The 19037-nt window shown below is 30.4% G+C and overlaps 1 protein-coding gene across 2 annotated transcripts in view; it reads right to left on the bottom strand.

Annotated features, from left to right (window-relative positions):
* Window positions 1–19003, bottom strand: part of LOC134711646 (apoptosis-stimulating of p53 protein 1-like) — a 64700-nt gene extending 45697 nt beyond the window's left edge. Inside the window, exons 1-2 of one of the 2 annotated variants that reach the window (XM_063572399.1) lie at window positions 18896–19003; window positions 14138–14260 (exon numbers count right to left, since the gene is read on the bottom strand). In XM_063572399.1, the coding sequence (XP_063428469.1) occupies window positions 14138–14167 (30 nt within the window). In that variant the 5' untranslated portion in view covers window positions 14168–14260; window positions 18896–19003. Of the gene's footprint in view, window positions 1–8347; window positions 8547–14137; window positions 14261–18895 lie in introns of those variants that run through there. The other variant, XM_063572398.1, reaches the window with a different exon arrangement.
* Window positions 19004–19037: the final 34 nt, after the last annotated feature.

Genomic DNA, 19037 nt, shown 5'->3' with positions numbered 1-19037 from the left:
CAAACTGGAAAAAAAGATCACCAAAGGATGATGAAATGATGGTAAAGCTGAACAGAAAAATTTAAATATAATTCAATTTTCCGTATGTTATAGCAGTACAGCACGGATCAAATATAGTATGAAAAATTCACAATCAAAACAACTGTTAATACAGAAAATTTAACCCAATACATGTAATTAAAATTTTACAATAGAAAATATAAAATAAATAAAAAGTAAAGTAAAGTAAAGTAATAAATGTAATTACCATGTATTATAAATGATTTTCCAAATCTACTTAAGACTATATCAGATATAAAATTCCAAGTTTAAGAAATCTTTTCAACTGAAATGAACTTTTACAGAAAAACAAATAGTATCTGTATAGAATGATCTTGTCTTGCACTCCTCCAAAAAGATAAGTCAGCCTGGTGTAAAACAAACTTTGTTTACAGTACAAGAGATAGAAGATCTAAACAAATTGTGTAATGACTGTTTTCTACATCAGTTAAGGAATGTGTTATCTGTAGAATGTGCCTCTATCTAATGTATTTTTAATGGTTTTAAAGAATGATCTATTCCAATGGTAATTATAGTAATTAGCAGTAAACTAGCAATGAATTAATTAACTTCTACACTCTGCTCTACACCTATAATAATAACTAAAGTTATTGTCCTAAGCAGGTCAATTTGTTAATGATAGGATGACATAGCTCAAAGAGATATTCATTCTTACCAATTTCCTTATTTATCAAGAACATTCTCCAATGTGTTAGGTGTAGGTTGAAGACATGAGAGCTATTTCTATCCTTTCTAAAATATGATATATTTGCAGACCCTAGGGAAGTGTGTACCAGTGCTGTGCAGCAAAGAATTTTCCACATTGGTTTTTCCAAAATTAGAAGGCAGTATCAGCAAAATAAATTTCTACTACTAGTATGTATTACATTATTGAAGCCAAAATATGGAAATAAGCAATATTTATTTTCCAAGATTTAAAAAACAAGAATGTTTCCATCGTACATGGATGCCCACTTGCATTTAGTATCATTTTCTATTTTCAGTAGACCCTGAAATTGGGGCCAAAAATCTAATTTGGCAATTACATTAGAAAGATCATATGAGAGAGAACATTTGTACTAAGTATCAAGTACATGTATATATTTGAATTAATCTTCATCAAAAACTACCTTGACCAAAAACTTAAACCTGAAAATCACACTATCATTTTTCTATTTTCAGTAGACCCTGAAATTGGGGCCAAAAACCTAATTTGGCAATTACATTAGAAAGATCATATGAGAGAGAACATTTGTACTAAGTATCAAGTACATGTATATATTTGAATTAATCTTCATAAAAAACTACCTTGACCAAAAACTTAAACCTGAAAATCACACTATCATTTTTCATGTTCAGTGGACTGTGAAATTGGGGGTAAAAAAATAATTTTCCTTTTAAATTAGAAAGATCATATCAAAAGGAACATGTATACTAAGTTTCAAGTCAATTGGACTTCAACGTCATCAAAAGCTACCTTGACCAAAAACTTTAACTTGAAGCGGACAGACAAACGAATTGAAAGGTACGAATGAACCCACAGATCAGAAAACATAATGCCCCTTCTATTGTAGATGGGGCATAAAAAATGCTGAGAAACCCCATTTCATAGTTTAAAACTTCTTATTTAAATATAACAAAGAAAGTTAGAAGCAAGCAATAATTTTCTCATTAGGATGAAATAAAGGAAAAAGTTGACAGTATAGCTAGAGAACTGTAGCTTTTGCATGTTTTAATACATGTATGATTTTTCCTAATAAAGACAACAGTTAATGTTAAACTGCACTTGCATTGCACCTGTCTACATCAATAAAGACATGTTAATCATGTTCATATTCTCCTATTAAAACCATACCTAGTCTTTTAATAGTCCAGAAATATGATGATATGACATTAAAAAATACAAACTGATGTAACATTACAATGCAGAAAGTGTGACGCTATCAAAGTGAAATAATCCTCTGTCTAATGATTAAATCTACAGGCAATGGGTTTCAAGTGCACAAACCTTTGCCAAATTTAGATAGAAGATTTAAAAAGTTAGGTAAAGAATTCCATTCATTTCAGTACTTATGTGACAATCAGGAATAAAGTATTACCTGGCTTGGTTACCTGTCTACTTAACAGCTGACAATTTTACATCTACCGTTGATATATTAGGTGTTATATATGCATAATTTTTACAAGGAAACATATAAAAATACAAAACTGTGATAAAACTACTAAAGATTTATAACCAGCTGCACATATTACAAGAAAAGAGATAAAACAAGGCTCACAAGACGATGACTTTTAAAGAATTATAACCAGTTGCATATATTATAGGAAAAGAGATAAAACAAGGCTTACAAGACGATGACTTTTAACTTTAGAATTATAAAATAATAAATTTCTAATAAATATGAAAATGTGGACATTAACCGAAATTCAAATACTTGAAATCTTAAATCTTAATTCTTCCTGTAATAAAACTCAAACATTTTAAGCCCAGTATCATAACTATGAACTAAGAAAAATAACATATATCATAAAAGTGTACACTGTACTGCAAAGTGTATTTCCCCCTAAAAAAAAATTACACAAGTTGTGCTTTCTGATATGAAAATATCTTTTTCAAACTTCTAATTCCAGCATTCCTCTTTTAATTTTTGTAATTTATGCAGAGTTTGAGAAACAACTATCAAGCTTTTAAGTCTATATTATGAAGAGTAGGACCAAAATGAATTGAAATAAAGCAAAATTGAAATAAACAGTGGAGTGTATATTTTTAATTAGGACCCTTGACCACCACTTAACCGTTGTCTTTTGACCATTTAAATAAAAAAGGAGCCCTTCTCTGTTTGGATTATGAAATTTGAATAAAACCTGAAGCCAGTATTATGGGTTTTTTTTAGGATTGGAAGAAACTATTTCTATTTTGTTTACTTTCTATCTTTCTATACATGAAATACATGCTAAGAAAATAAACAGATTATTAAATTCATCACATCTATAAATAAGTGGGCAAAATGAAAATCTAATAATGTAATAATTTTCTTTATTGAAATAAAACTCTTTTTAAGAACATTTGTAGTTCCATGTTAAGTTTAAATTTTATAAGATTTGATTTAACCCTAACTATAATTTATTTTATTTTCTGTATAATCAAGAGGTTCAAAAGGAATGTTAATACATTTTGTATAAATATGAGAAAATTGATCTTGATCTGACAATGTGTTATACAACCCCTATCAGTTCACTTGGATTTTATTTACAGCATCTTGTTGCATCAGATCTAGTATCAAGGTTTCAATGAAGACAATGACCTATATTTAAATAGCAAGACTACAGGACCAGAAAGCCTTTGCAGCACCAATTATTTAATAAATAAAACTAACAAATGCAGAAAACATCAAGAATGTGTCCCCAGTACAGGGATGCCCCTTTCGCACTATCATTTTCTATGTTCAGTGGGTTGTGAAAATTGGGGAAAATCTCTAATTTGGCATTAAAATTAGGAAGATAATATCATAGGGAAAATGATTCAAGTTGATTGGACTTCTGTTCAACTTCATCAAAAACTACCTCATCCAAAAAACTTAAACCTGAAGCGGGACAGAGGGGTGAAAGGTTGGTCCGACTGACGAACGGATGCACAGACCAGAAAACATAATGCATATAAATGGGGCATAAGAATCCATTATCAATAAATATTTTCATAAAATATATCTCGTAATACTGGATGCCTGAAGCCAATAAATATAGACTGAACACTGTCAATAGAAAGAACAGGAAATCTACACAAGGAATATTGATCCTATGGATCAACATATTTCCCATTCATACATACCTTATCTAGACTTTTATAACATCGATTTAACTGTTTATAGCACAGTATAAATAGAAAATATTTAATTTTAAAGAGGGTAAATTTTAACATCGCTGATGATCAGTTATAGCTTGCTTGCACCTGTGGTATATGCTTTATATTTACATTTATTTTGGTCTTCTCTTCTCTTTTTTCCTCTTAATTTCTCATTCTTTTTTCCAGAGATTACAAATATTTTTTTTCAATGTCCATGCTTTCATGCTTTTTTCATTTTTAGACAGTAATCACCCTCTTATCCCTTTGCAATCCCTTAATTATTCTTTTTTTCCCCTTCTGTCCTTGTACTATCATTTTGCTCTTTTCACTTTCCTACTACATCCCTTTCTCCCATTATTATCTTAATTTTCTCTGATTTCTATTTAATATCTTACAATTTCCTTATTGCCTACCTTTTTTACATTCCAAAGCCCTTTTCTCTCACAATATCTTTCTTACTGTCTCAATGGTCTGTCCATAACAGGAGTTCAAAAGTTGTATGTACAACTTTAATATTGGAATTTGCTGTTTCACTAGCAATAACTTTAGGATTGAATGTTAGTAACTTAACATCCAGTAGCAAATATTTCATGTCTGTTAAGGACTAATCAAGTTAGGAAGAGCATATACTGGTTTGTTCAGAGTGAAAATAGCATGTCTGACCAGGTTAATGTGTTAACCTGTAGATTTTTACATTATGAGTCAGCACATTGGGGGTCTGACCAAGCATAAGGTATAGAATAGAAACAACTTAACCAAAGAGTAGAAAACAACCTATGTCTACCAATGGGTATTCAAACAGTGAGAAAATCCTGCACCCAGAGGTGTGCTGCAGCTAGTTCTTAAACAAAAGTGTGTACTAGTTCAGAGAAAATGGACCTAAACTCAGAATCATAAATGAACCAAACCTAAAAGAAACAAACATGGCACTCACACCACATCTTCCTATATCTAGACTGCTGCTAAATGGTTTAAAGCCAACAAACAAACTTCCTCTCCCCTTCCTATAACTTATGAATGGTCCTGTTTTCCTTTTTATCTCCTTGCTATCATTTCATAATTTCAAATCCTTAATATCTATTCTTATGGAGATCCCCACTTCAACAAATAAGTAAATTGAGAATTCAAATGACAAAGGAGAATAAAAACAAGGCATACACATATTCTTAAATGTAAAGATCAAATAATCTGAGAATATTTCAATTGTTTTTGAAAGTTATATGCATGTACCAGTAGCTATTTTTCAATCAGGACTTGTTAAGGGCTATATGTGTTATGCTTCAATCAAATACATGAAAAAAATAAGGTACATGAACTTTAGGACTGCAATCAACAACCTAGCTACTTAGGTGGTCTAAAACAATGTTTGTGAAAAGTAAAATTGAGACACTAATTAGAAGGTAAAGAGTTTATCACTACCTGCACTTGATTTAGTAGTAGGTGTATAGCATATACTACAAACCCTTAATGATAACAAAATACTAAAGAAAGATGTAGATATATATACCAGATGAAATCTAAACTCTTTGATGATAATTCTTAAGTTTTATATAACATGCAAGGGAGATAAATTACATACAAATGCATACATGTAGACCTTAACACAATAAACAGACACCTGTCTATCTCAAAGACTTTATCCTGACCTCTATACATGTCTTTTGGTTATTTTTGTAATAAGGCTGCAGTCTGATAGACATTGATTTACATCCTATTTATTCATATATATTATAATGTTAAATATACATGTACCATTATATAGGTAGTTTTATGTTTTATAAATGAGCCACATTTGCTTTTTTTATTAGGAGAAACAAAAAGTTGACATGAAAATATATGTGCACTTGGTACATTGCTTGTAAGAGAATGTCACATGTCATTTAAGGACATACAACAAGTTACTGAAATAGAGAACACATTGATCTTATAAACTGAAGATTGGGCACCTGCCAGGTTTAAGGTTTCATTAGTACATGTATGGAAGTATTTATAATATTCTATATCGCTTTTATGGTACATGTATGACAGGTTTTTGATTGCTTAAAAAGAGACAAGAATAATGATGCAATAAAGTTAAACAGTAAATGCACAAAAAAACATTCAAGAGTCCATGAAATTTTTAGATTCTTATATGTTTATCAAACCCTATTATGCAAGGACTTGCATTAACTTATAAAAAATCCCAATACAACGTACATGAATAGTCTAAATTTGATTGATTTTGTTCTGAAATTGTCTTACAGGGGAAATGATGTCTGAAATTTTCTGAATCCTGATATCTCTCCTGAATTAATGCTGATAATTCTGAATTTTGGCAGGTATTTCTAAATCAATTAGAAATTGTGTACAAAAAGGCAAGTTTTCAGAATCCAGACTGTATGTAACTAATACATGTTGTAAAGATGACATAATTGTCTGTTAAAAGATTGTAATCAAATACATGTACAAATGTTTCAGTAAATTAGACAATTTTTGAAATAGATTGGATCAGTTGTAAATAAATTCTTTTAAAAGCTTGATATCTCATTCAAACATCTTCCAGGAAATGATATTTGCAAATTCAGTCAGTGACATCCAATGCCCATATTTCATTTGAACCATCTGCACATTGAAATTGTAACTTAACTTTTCCTGCACATTCTAAAAACACAAACTATTTTGCCAGTTAGTTGTCAGTTTAATTTGTGATTATTGAACAAGTGATAAAATGCAAGATTATTTTTTTGTAATTTCAGAAAATGCCCCATACAATTATTGCTTTCAAAATTTACAAGCAAGTTTTTATTTTGCAAAATATATTTTGTCACAGTTTGCGCAATAATAAAAACATTGCCAACATCTGTGAATTTACAATAAAATGATTTATGTTTGTCATTCAAATATTACTAAATCCTCTTTCAAAATGGAGCAATCCAGAAATAGTTCTGCATTATGGGAATGTCATGGATTTGGACATTCTGAATTGTCCAGGGACAAAACCTAATAATATAAACACTTTGAAAAACATCGTAATTTTTTAGTACAGAAAGTTAATATCTAAATTGCTCAAATTTGGAAAAACTCCACACAATAAAAGTGTTTTATCACTCGAAAGACTACAAGAGTTCCAAACAAAATTTTCCAAAAATATTTGATCTTGCTTTTTTACTCTAATGAAATCTCACTTAAAAGGCAATGTATTAAATTATTCCAAAGAACCAACACAAAACACTAGAAATTGGCAAAGCACATACATTTTTAACATTGTCCATGATTGTTCCCATGCAGTTATTAATATATTTCACTCTAACAAAAGATAAACTTAAACCATGGTGATGCATATATTTTGTGGTTTACATATTTTTATTAATATACAAATACAATTAATTTGACATGGAAAAACCTTTATACAGCTTATGTTAATCGATCTCCTGCATACATTCTTGGGCTATCTCGCTTTGATCAGCTTGTATAAATGCAAGGCTTGACATAAATTTAAACACAAAATCTTAAGTCCACTTATTGTACATGGTATATATATTTAAGATATGAGATGTAACAAACATGAATTTACTTTCTCATACAGTACTAACAACAAAGACCAATTTTTTCTTTCTCTCGAGACAATTCAAAATCAAAACCTTCATATCAGAGGTTTCAAGTGGAAATTCAGTTTTCAATGTACCATTAATCATTTTGCACAAGAAGCTACCAAGAAAAATCATAATGCCAGTATTTTTACTGAAATATTTGGGAAGAACGCTATAAGTGAAGAGTTGTGGTGATTATGATAATATTGCAACAAAAGGCCAGAGATATGATTCGCACCTAAATGGATGGATATTGGATCAATTTCTATGAAAATAAAATTTAATAAGAAACATTAAGAACTCCAAGTTAACTAAAAACGAAAAGTCCCTTTTCAAATGGCAAAATCAAAAGCTTAAACTCATCAAACAAATGGAAAAAAACAGTCATATTTCTGAAATGAGACAGAGGCATTTCCTTGTGTAGAAAATGGGGAATCAAACTTGCTTAACTTGTGAATGACATAAGAAAGAAAAAAGAAGCCTTATGTAAAGACTAGAATAATTTACTAATGATGCTATGAGGTTCATTTCTTATTTATTGTGGTTGGATAGCTGGTAGAAAGCATTTCTTCATCATTAGAATTTTTTAAACGCAGAGAAAACTAATAATAGTTAAAGTATTAACAGGCAAAATTTATAGCATAAAAATAATAACACTTTTTCTTCCTAACTATCTGTTAAAATGGTAAAAGCTCACTTCCCCATTCAACAGCCTACGTCAATAGATTAAAAGAATAAACATTGATAAAATTCTTCCAAATTTTTTTTTTTTTAAGAACAATCAAGATATAAATACAAAATTATATTATACTATCTTTTAAAAAAAATGTATCTCAGTTAGAAGTTAAATAAATTTTCAAAATATAAATTATGTAATATAAGTAAAATACTATACCTCCTGAGAATCAGGTGCTGAGATCAAAGCGAAAAACATCCCGACAGCTTAGCGAAAAAGTATTACATCCCAATTAAATCCTAATTAGCACATTAATGACATAAACATTCCTGAGAAGTAAAAGTGTCGACTGGTTAAATCCCTCAGACAGACAAATACTAAGTCTCTAGACAGGTAAAAACTGATAGTACATATAATATAAATCTATTCCAACAATTCAATCAGTCAGCCGGTCAACTGCCAGAAATGATAGCAAAATGTCCCTTTTCACTCCATTTCATGCTCAGTGAAGTGGACAGTATTTATTAATTAAGTTAAAGTGCATGTACTATATTAATCCCACGACAGGTAAAAACGAAACAGGTATGAAAACTGATACTATTTAAAACAATTACAGGTGTGACATCATCTCTAAACTTATCTGAGCTTTAACGAGTTTTGATACACAGATCAGATATGATATGCCTCGGATCAAAGTAAAATAACTTTCATGTATCTCCTTACACCTGTTCAGAACATAAGTCTTAGATATACCTGTAAAAAACTAATCAAGGAACAAGTCCTTGTACAAATTCTACACAACAAATGTTATTATGTCTAAAACTTTTTGACAATATCGATCAAGGTTACGATTCTCTTTTAAAACAGGAAATGAGTTCTCAAAGAGGCTTGTTTATTGCTGTTCTAACAGGACAGAAAACATGATCGGCCAATTATTTGATTTATATATGTCATAATTGTGTATAATAATGATTACTTAGAAATCAGTAAATAAACTAATAACCTAGGATATTATTTATAATATCTCTGAGTAAATATGTATTGAATGGAAATTGAGATAAATACCTTTAATGGGAGACATTGATCCTATAACCTGTTATGTTTGTTTAAACTCAGTCTAACAGAAAGTAAAACAAACACCTATTCACTGCCCAGCTTCCCCTACATTCAAAGTTCTATTGTAAGATATTCTAAATCTTGAACTTATTTGTATCGATAAGCTGACTTTATTTTAGGTGCTATAAATCCAGTGACCAATATTACAGAATAAAGAATGGAAACTATAAGAAAATTTTATATATCCACTTACAAATTTCTCAAGAAAATAAGATATAGTATCATACCAAAAACAACTAAGAAACTTGAAGATAAATGAAACCATGACAATATAACTTCCCTATACATTTACTGAACTTTCAATCTATATGTTTCCTTCTAAAGTGTGAGGAATTCTATTGTTATTTTATCTAGTAGATAACAATGCAAAAATGTATAATTTCTCCTAAGTTCAGGCTTTAATTCTAATGGGCATACCCAGCAAAGACTTTAAAGGTGAACAGCATTAACCAACATAGGTTGCAATGATGCCTAGCCTTAACCAAAAAAGGCTCTGATGGTGCCCTGCCAAACCAAACAAAGGTAGAAATGGTGACCAACCATAACCAACAATGGTTGTAATAGTGACAAGTCATAACCAATAATGGATGTAATGGTGACCAGCCATAACTTACACATGTTGTAATGATGACCAGCCTTAAACAACAAAGGTTGAAATGGTGAGTTGTCATAACCAACAAAAGGTTGTAATGATAACCAAACATAACCAAAAAAGGTTGCAGTGGTGACTAGCAAATAAACAACAAAGGTTCTTATGGTGACCAGCCTTAACCAACAAAGGTTGAAATGGTGAGTAGTCATAACCAACAATGCTTGTAATGGTGACCAGCCATAATTTACACATGTTGTAATGATGACCAGCCATAATTAACAACAGTTGTAATGATGACCAAACATAACCAAAAAAGGTTGCAGTGGTGACCAGCAAATAACCAACAAAGGTTCTTATGGTGACCAGTAATAACTTACCAAAAAAGATTGAAATAGTGACCAGCCATAACTAACAACCGTTATAATGGTGACCAAATATAACCAAAAAAGGTTAAAATGGTGACCAAACATAATAAAAAAATGTTGAAATGGTGACCAAACATAACCAACAACGATTGAAATGGTGACCAAACATAACCAACAACGATTGAAATGGTGACCAAAGACATTTCTTCTGTTGAAGTAGTTTCCATTTTGCATAATTATGCACATGATGAACATTGCACTTTAGTATTGTTTAAAAGGAAAACTTACTGATTTAGAGCAATAGGCAAACAAAAGATTTAAACTCAATCTGGTGTTTTGAAAATTTGAAAATAAAGTTTAAAAAAAAAAGGAAATCCTGATTTTGCATCTAAGATTTCTGTTGCCCCATTTTTTAGGCTCATAACCTATTTGTCAGTTTTGTTTTGTTTGTCTTTAAGTCACAGTTCTATCATTTTAGAAAACATTATTGATATATCCAAGCCTTAGGGAAACCTTTTTGTACAGTTTAATAGCAAATCAACATTACAGAACAGATTACATAAGGAGATGAACTTTTACACTTCCTGTGAAAGTATGTGCAATTTTGATTGATATCAGGAATAGCCTGGATTACGGAAAAGCAAAACACGTTTCCATGTTTCCATGCAAACCCATTTCCATTCTAAATCTTATCATCTTGATCACTCATCTCTATATGTTTGTCCTGTGATGCTAAAGACATGGAAACTGTCTACATGTCCGTTTTGTCAGCAATGGCTAACAAAAACAACTACAAAGATCAAGATTTTAAGAATCAAAACAGAAAAGGAGTATCAACCAGACTTAAAACCTTGTATGAAAACCACAATAGCTCACTTTAGACAAACTATTTAATCCCAATCTCTTTAAGCATTCAAGATTAACCTAGAATTTAGTCAAGTAAAAATATCTTATCTTGATTACAACACAATCTTAACCTTGGATTACTTGGAATGTAAACATTGAAATTTCTTTCAAGTAGTGTTTTGATAGAGATTTCTCTTCAATTTCCCTATAGTTATGATTGTCAGATGAAAGATTGTATGTTACTATATACATTTGTACAGGGTTCCAATGAAAGTAAGGTTGTAGAATGCGGAAACTTAAAACACAAGTGTTAGGCCATATTTGAAAAAGATAACAAAGTTCAAGACACCCAAAAAAAGACAAAGCGAAAACATTTGTTCATATAATCTAAGAAAATCTATTGAACTTGGTTCAAGAAAAAAAAGAATGTCAAAATTTTAACCAGTTTTATGATGAGTACAAATCCAAAATGTTAATCTTAGAAATTCTGCTTCTTAACTTTTGTATTATATATGGTAAATTTATCCACTAGAGAGACAACTTCATGATTCTTTCACAACACAAAGTGTTTGCAAAATGTAAAATGCCAAAAACAAGAATTTTAGAAAATTGCGTTATGTATAAATTGTTAGTAGTGTACAACATGAATATGTACACACATTTCCCATATTTCTTGTACTGTCTTATACAATGTAATATTCTTTTCACAAACTTGTGCGAAAATTTGGCTCCATTTTGTCATTTCTATTTGTTAAAAGTCATGGTCTGTTATGACATTATCAATGATTATTTGGTACTTATCTCATAATTGTCTCTCATTCATATATCTTTATAATAAATGATATATAATTAAATCTAAAACCCACATAAATTACGATTTTTTTCACATTTAAAGTATTTCATAACACTTCTTCATAAGACTCTCATAACTATCTCCATTCAAATATTAATTTCTAAAGATAATTCATATCAATGTTAAAGACCATACCATAAAAAGGTTTTTTATTGATAATTAAATATTTTTAAAATACAGTTATGTAATCAGATTTGACAAAAATAGACTACCACGATTTTTATATTATAGATTTTATCAAAGATCAAACTTCAAGGCAATTAAAGAGCCGTGAATATATTCTGCTAAAAATCATTTATTGAAGTGTTAAGATTTTAATTTTTAGAGAAAAATATTACTTGGTATTTTTCACCACTAAATTATCTCTCTCAGGTTGTGAACTTTTAAAAGGATGAGCATAAACTATCATGCACATTTATCAATATTCTCAATGATTAAATACATTTATCTTGAATACCATTGTAAACATTATAACCATTATTATTCCCTATCTGCATTTTAAAATTAAAATGCACCACATGCACAGCTTTTATGTATAAATCAAATATTGCATTTGCCATCAAGTTTTATAACAGAAATCATATAAAAATTATTCAAATTTTTTGCAAGTGCCAATTTTCTGTTTTTAAAAAAATATATGTATTGAAATTAAGTTACTTAGGTAAACCTAAAAAATTCACCTGTTTCTCTTTTCAAGAACTGGTTAAGAGAAAATTAGTAAACACATTTGTATGAGTTTGAATAATAGTCAATAGATATCAATTAAAGAAAAATGCTGAACTGTCAATCAAAAGTAAGCAAAAGATAAGAGAAATCTTGTCTGTTACTTATCATTTTACAAATAAACTACGGGAATTGCCTGCAAAGTTGACAAAATGGTACCCCCTCCTTTTGCCTAAACATAAAATAATGACAAAGTCTATGATTTGCATTAGGAAACCATTGCAGTAATTTGGAGAAAAAAAATATAGGAATTGCACAATGGCCAATGGCATTATATTGCTCAGATTCTGTAAAGTTTCAAAAAAATAAAAAATAAACAGATAATATATTGAATTGCACCCCAAATCTCCCAGGCAAACCACAGGTAAAAACCATAATTTGTTGCGGGAAACCCTCAAAGAAATTTGGATGAAAATACAAAAATGTGTCCATAGTACATGGATGTCCAACTTGCACTATCATTTTCTATGTTCAGAGAGCTATGAAATTGGGGTCAGAACTCTATTTTGACATTAAAACTAGAACGATCATATCAAGGGAACGTGTGTACTAAGTTTCAAGTTGATTGGACTTCAACTGTATAAAAAACTAACTTGAATAAAAACTTTAAACTGAGGGGGAACAGATCGACGAACAAAAGGAAGCATTTTGGTTTGGAGCATAAATGAGGTGCCATTAATTGTAAAATCTTAATGTGTATCTCGTGCAGTAACATTTTAACTGTTTTGCTTCAGGTTTGCTTCAACACTAATATTTATCCTAAATCTTTTTAATTTCATAATATATAAAAATAGTTTGAGAGCTGTCTTTGACCTTACATAGTTGACACTAAGAGTGGCGTAAATACAATTCTAATTACAGTTTTATGTTCTTATTTGTCATTACATTAGATCTATCATACTTCATAGTTTTTTTTCAGGTAACATACTGTCATTCCTTTTTATCATTGTCAAATCAAACCATTATTCATTTTACAATCAAAAAGTCAGTTTTGTTGTAAATAGTTCTGAAATTTCTAAAAAGTTAGAGAATGTATATATAAAATAATTCATAATATTTTGACAAAGTACAGGATAAAATTGAGAATAGAAATGGGGAATGTATCAAAGAGACAACAACCGGACTAAAAAGCAAAACAACAGCTGAAGGCCACCAATGGGTATTCAACACAGCAAGAAAATCATTCAACCCATAACATATTACATAAGAAATATTCATTAGGAACTCTGAATAATTTTTTATACAAATTGCATATATAAAAATTACCCTTTGTTAACTAAATTACTAGAAATAAAACTTTGAAAATCTTCCAACAGAACAATTATCTTTCTAACAAAACTTCAAGCTATTTTCAGTTATTAAACTTAATGATTAAGCTTTATTAACAAATTGTTAATTTCAGAATGATCTTAAGATCGCCCCTCAATTTTCATTACCGATATTCAATTGATTTTCAAAACATTTTTAAAATTTTTAATGAAGATCCGAATCTGATTAAAAAATAAATAACCAACCTTTTCTTCACCGTTCCCATCTTGTAGCATCCTTATACAATAACATCCTGACTTTCTTGTTTTGAATTGTGGCACCTGGATCAGTTCATCTTGAGGGATATAAACTTCATCTGTTTACTGCACCTGTAATTAGGGAATAATCTTTTTTTTGAAAGAATTCCAAAACTATGTGCTTGATTAATTTAAAACATACAGACATCAGAAGTACTATTATCATAACTCACTTACTAAGTTATCAAACAGATAGTTAACAATTTTTATTTATTCCATTTGCTTATCATATAGTAAGATTCATTAGAGATAAATATTACTATTCTAACTCATCAGGGAAGATACATGTGGGTGATGCTATCAGTGTTTTCCAATTTTTTTAAAAGTAGATGGCTGGTTTTTTTTTAAAAGAATGATGCACATTGCTAGTGTTAAATTATTCTATTGATATCTTTATTGGCAGGAAAGGAAAATGATCAAATCCATAAAGTATAATGCAATACAAATGTAAAACCAGCTTTTAGCATCCTAGGAAAACATTTGAAAAAAAAACAAAAAAATTGAGATTGGAAATGAGGAATGAGTCAAAGAGACAACAACCCGACCATAGAAAAGACAATAAAGAAGGTCACAAACAGGTCTTCAATGAAGCGAGAAATTCCAACACTGTTTGCATACTTTTGAGATTTTCATATAATTACTGGTGTTTTGTATTTTTACTTCAACATACCAAGAGGGGAAAAGCTAAAACACTTAAAAACAGCCTGTAAAATGTTACATTATCTTCCTTTAAGATTATCAACCATCAAAACAAATTGTGCAAACTTAAACATCTTCATATTAACATAAAAAACATATAAAGCAACTAAATATTTTGATAAACTGTAAAGAGATTTCATCCAGCTTTCAGACACTAAAATTTTGAGGTTTCAAACAAACTAAAATCCACAATTTTGTAACTTTTGACCTATGAACATCACAATTAATAGGGGTTGTTTCTTTCTTCTAACAAGTGTATCCAAAGCAGTTACCAAAAAAAAACCAAATTGTACCATACAGAAACTGATCTATAGAAAGGGATTTTTTTTCCACAAATAGAAAAAACCTCTTGACAAATAAATATCAATTAATTTGAATTAGGTGTAATTAAATTTTAGGTATGTCCCTAACATTGTGTAAAAATACAGCATTTTAAGAATTTTGCACATTTAGAACTTAGATTATCATTGAAACAAATGTATAAAAATAATCTTTAACAGTTTATTCAAATATTTTAATTATATCTAGTAATATGTATTTCATTGTCCATGATGTCATTTAAAATTCCCAAAAAATTGTTCCCAACAATTTGAAACCTTCTAACAGCAAAATTTTCATATAACAAGGGGAATTATTCATTTAACAGAAAAACCAGATGCTCCGCAGGGCACAGCTTTATACGACCGCAGAGGTTGACCCCTGAATGGTTGGGGCAAGTATGGACACAACATTCAAGCTGAATCCAGCTCTAAATTTGGATTGTAATTAAATAGTTGACACAGCATAGGTTTCTGACACAGAATGAATGTGTTCTAATGAACTTAACATTTTTGTTTTCTCTTTGAGCAATTCACTATGATGTTGAATATTAATCCTCTCAAAAAAATTGTTTGAAGAAATTTTCTTTTTATTGATGAAATTTCAAATGAGACAAATTGAACCCCCCTCCCTACCCAATTTTTTTCCCCATCCCCCTTTCCCTTATTCCAAAACTGATCTTAATTCAAATTTCTAATGGAGTTTGCAACAATAACTACTCATCTAAATACATCATAAAATATAAAGATGTAAAAAAAGTGCTTGTTATCACTGAATGGTAAAGATTAATTTATCAGTTGGTAGTAAAAAGTGAATATACATTGTATACTGTATATAACAAAGATTTAAGTTGATTCTGGACAAAGAAAGATAACTCCAATTAAAAAATTTCTTGCTATTGCACAATATTGTGCAATTAGATATTTCTTGCTTACTATTCTGAACAAAGAAAAATAACTAATTAAAAAAAAATTTGCTATTGCACAATATTGTGTAATTAGATATTTCTTGCTATTGCGTAATACTGTGCATTTGAAAAGACTTGCTTAATTGCACAATACTGTGCAATTGAAGATTTCTTGCTATTGCGCAATACTGTGCAATGGAAAATTTCTTGCTATTGCACAATACTTAATATAATAATTTCAGATCCTGATTTGGACCAACTAGAAAACTGGGCCAATAATAAAAAATCTAAGTACATGTTTGGATTCAGCATATCAATGAAACCCCAAGAATTCAATTTTTGTTAAAATCAAACTAAATTTAATTTTGGACCCTTTGGACTATTAATGTAGACCAATTTGAAATTTACAGGATGAAACATTAAGAATCTACATACACAGTTAGATTAGGCATATCAAAGAAACCCATTTATTCAATTTTGATGAAACAAAGTTTGATGAAACAAAGTTTGATTTTGGACCCCAATTTGGACCAACTTGAAAACTGGGCCAATAATCAAAAATCTAAGTACATTTTTAGATTCAGCATATCAAAGAACCCCAAGGATTCAATTTTTGTCAAAATCAAACTAAGTTTAATTTTGGACCCTTTGGACCTTAATGTAGACCAATTTGAAAATTGGACGAAAAGTTAAGAATCTGACGACGACGATGCAGAGGACGACGCCATCGTGATAGCAATATACGACGAAATTTTTTTCAAATTTTGGGGTCGTATAAAAATCAGGAGACCAAGAGAGATTTGGTCATGCTGTAAATAATTGACCATCAAATAAAGAGACATCACTCAAAGAGACATAACTCCTGACTGATAATTATCAAATTTGTAAAAGTGAGGAGGCTATGGGACAAACATCTAGAAACCTAAAATTCTGTATCACAATTCAATTCACATTTTACATAAAGATATAATTTAGGCTTTCTAAAGCAAAACAGAATACATAGCAAGCTGCTTGATTATATCATATATTTGATACAGTATAAACATATTCATTCATTATTTATTGGGATCAATAGATAATGATTCTAATACAATATGACTTATTACACCCCTGTTTGCAAAAATATGTCAATTACATGCAAATGAGCTGTACCAAGCTGCTCAAATGCTCTTTGATTCTACCAAAGCTTATATACAAGATCACAGGGTGGGTGAAATTTTGCCCAAAAGTTGGTCACCAGGTTCAAAAAGCATGTAAGTTTTTATGATTTTTATGCCCCACCTACGATAGTAGAGGGGCATTATGTTTTCTGGTCTGTGGCTCCGTCCGTTCGTCCGTCTTTGTGTCCGTCCGTCCGTCTGTGCGTCCATCCGTCCGTTCAGGTTAAAGTTTTTGGTCAAGGTAGTTTTTGATGAAGCTGAAGTCCAATCAACTTGAAACTTAGTACACTAGTTGCTTATGATATGATCTTTCTAATTTTAAAGCCAAATTAGACTTTTGACCCCAATTTCACGGTCCACTGAACATAGAAAATGAAAGTGGGAATTTCAGGTTTAAGTTTTTGGTCAAGGTAATTTATGATAAAATTGAAGTCCAATCAACTTGAAACTTAGTACATATGTTCCCTATAGTATAATCTTACTTATTTTAATGCCAAATTAGATTATTACCCAATTTCACCGTCCATGGAACATGGAAAAGGATAGTGTGAGTGGGGCATCCATGTACTTCAAACACATTCTTGTTTCTCCTAATTCTTGACCAAGATTGCAAGAAGACCAAGTGATGCTGATAGACCTATCATTATCTCCCATTTCAATTGTCAAAGTGCTAAAATCAAAGATATTTTATCTGAGTTATTATTTCTTATATATATAATTAAAATGACATAAAAATTTATATGAAAAAAATGCAGCAATTTTTCCAAATGATGAATAGCCCTAACCTATTACTATACTGATAGATTATAACCCTAGATGAAAACTAAATTTGGAAGATATCCATTTTCTATGAATTTGTGCAGCACTTTTAAGTAAAAGGATCAAGTTGAGAAAAAAATCATTTTATGCACTATCAAGTCAGACAGGTGCAGGATTTTCTTGCTGCATTGAAGACCCATATGATTGCTGGCCTTAAACAACTGTTATCTGCTCTTTGGTCAGGTTAATTCAAATAATTGTGGCCTTTTTGACATATTCCCTGTTTTACTGTTCTTTGGTCAGTTGGAGTTTCTTTGACACATTCTTTAGTTCCATTGTCTATTCTATTTCCTTGTCATTGTTGGATGAGGTGCTTAATATATCCCCAAACTAGGAAGAGGGAGGGTAGGAGGGGTCCTGATCCCAAATTCCCGGACTTAAAAACACGAAATCTGGAAATCTCGGACTTAAAAATATGAAATACTGAGGTCCCGAAATTCGAAAAAGGATCCCGAAAGGATCAATCCCGAAATCCCGACCTTAAAAACACCCGATCCCGGAGTCCTGATAAAGGTCCTATCCCCCCTCTAGGAACATACAGTCAACAGCAAAAGGTTTATAATTAATCCCAATTATTGGTATAAACACATTTTGAAAGGCTATTATACTTTTTTGCTTTGACACGATGTCACTGCAAGGTGTCAAAGCAAAAAAAATAAAAGCCTTTCAAAAAGTTATAATTATTTGGACTAAGGGTTAATAAATTTGTATCAAAAGTAGTAAAAAAGAGAGTTACATGAGGTACAAATCATCATCAGGTATTAATTAAATAAATAACTTTGTTTTGATTGATATTTTTGTAACCTGGAGGACAAAGTTTAGACTCTGTCATGCTTGTCATGGCACCATGGCTGATGCATTCTGCTTCTGCATTCAGAAAACATTTTATGGCCCTCTCCAAATAGCTCTTCAATGTGAAGGGATATTTCTCCGTAAACTGGTATCG

Source organism: Mytilus trossulus, chromosome 3 (assembly GCF_036588685.1).
Source record: "Mytilus trossulus isolate FHL-02 chromosome 3, PNRI_Mtr1.1.1.hap1, whole genome shotgun sequence".
Taxonomy (NCBI): Eukaryota; Metazoa; Mollusca; class Bivalvia; order Mytilida; family Mytilidae; genus Mytilus; species Mytilus trossulus.
This window is presented reverse-complemented; position numbering and strand designations above follow the sequence as displayed.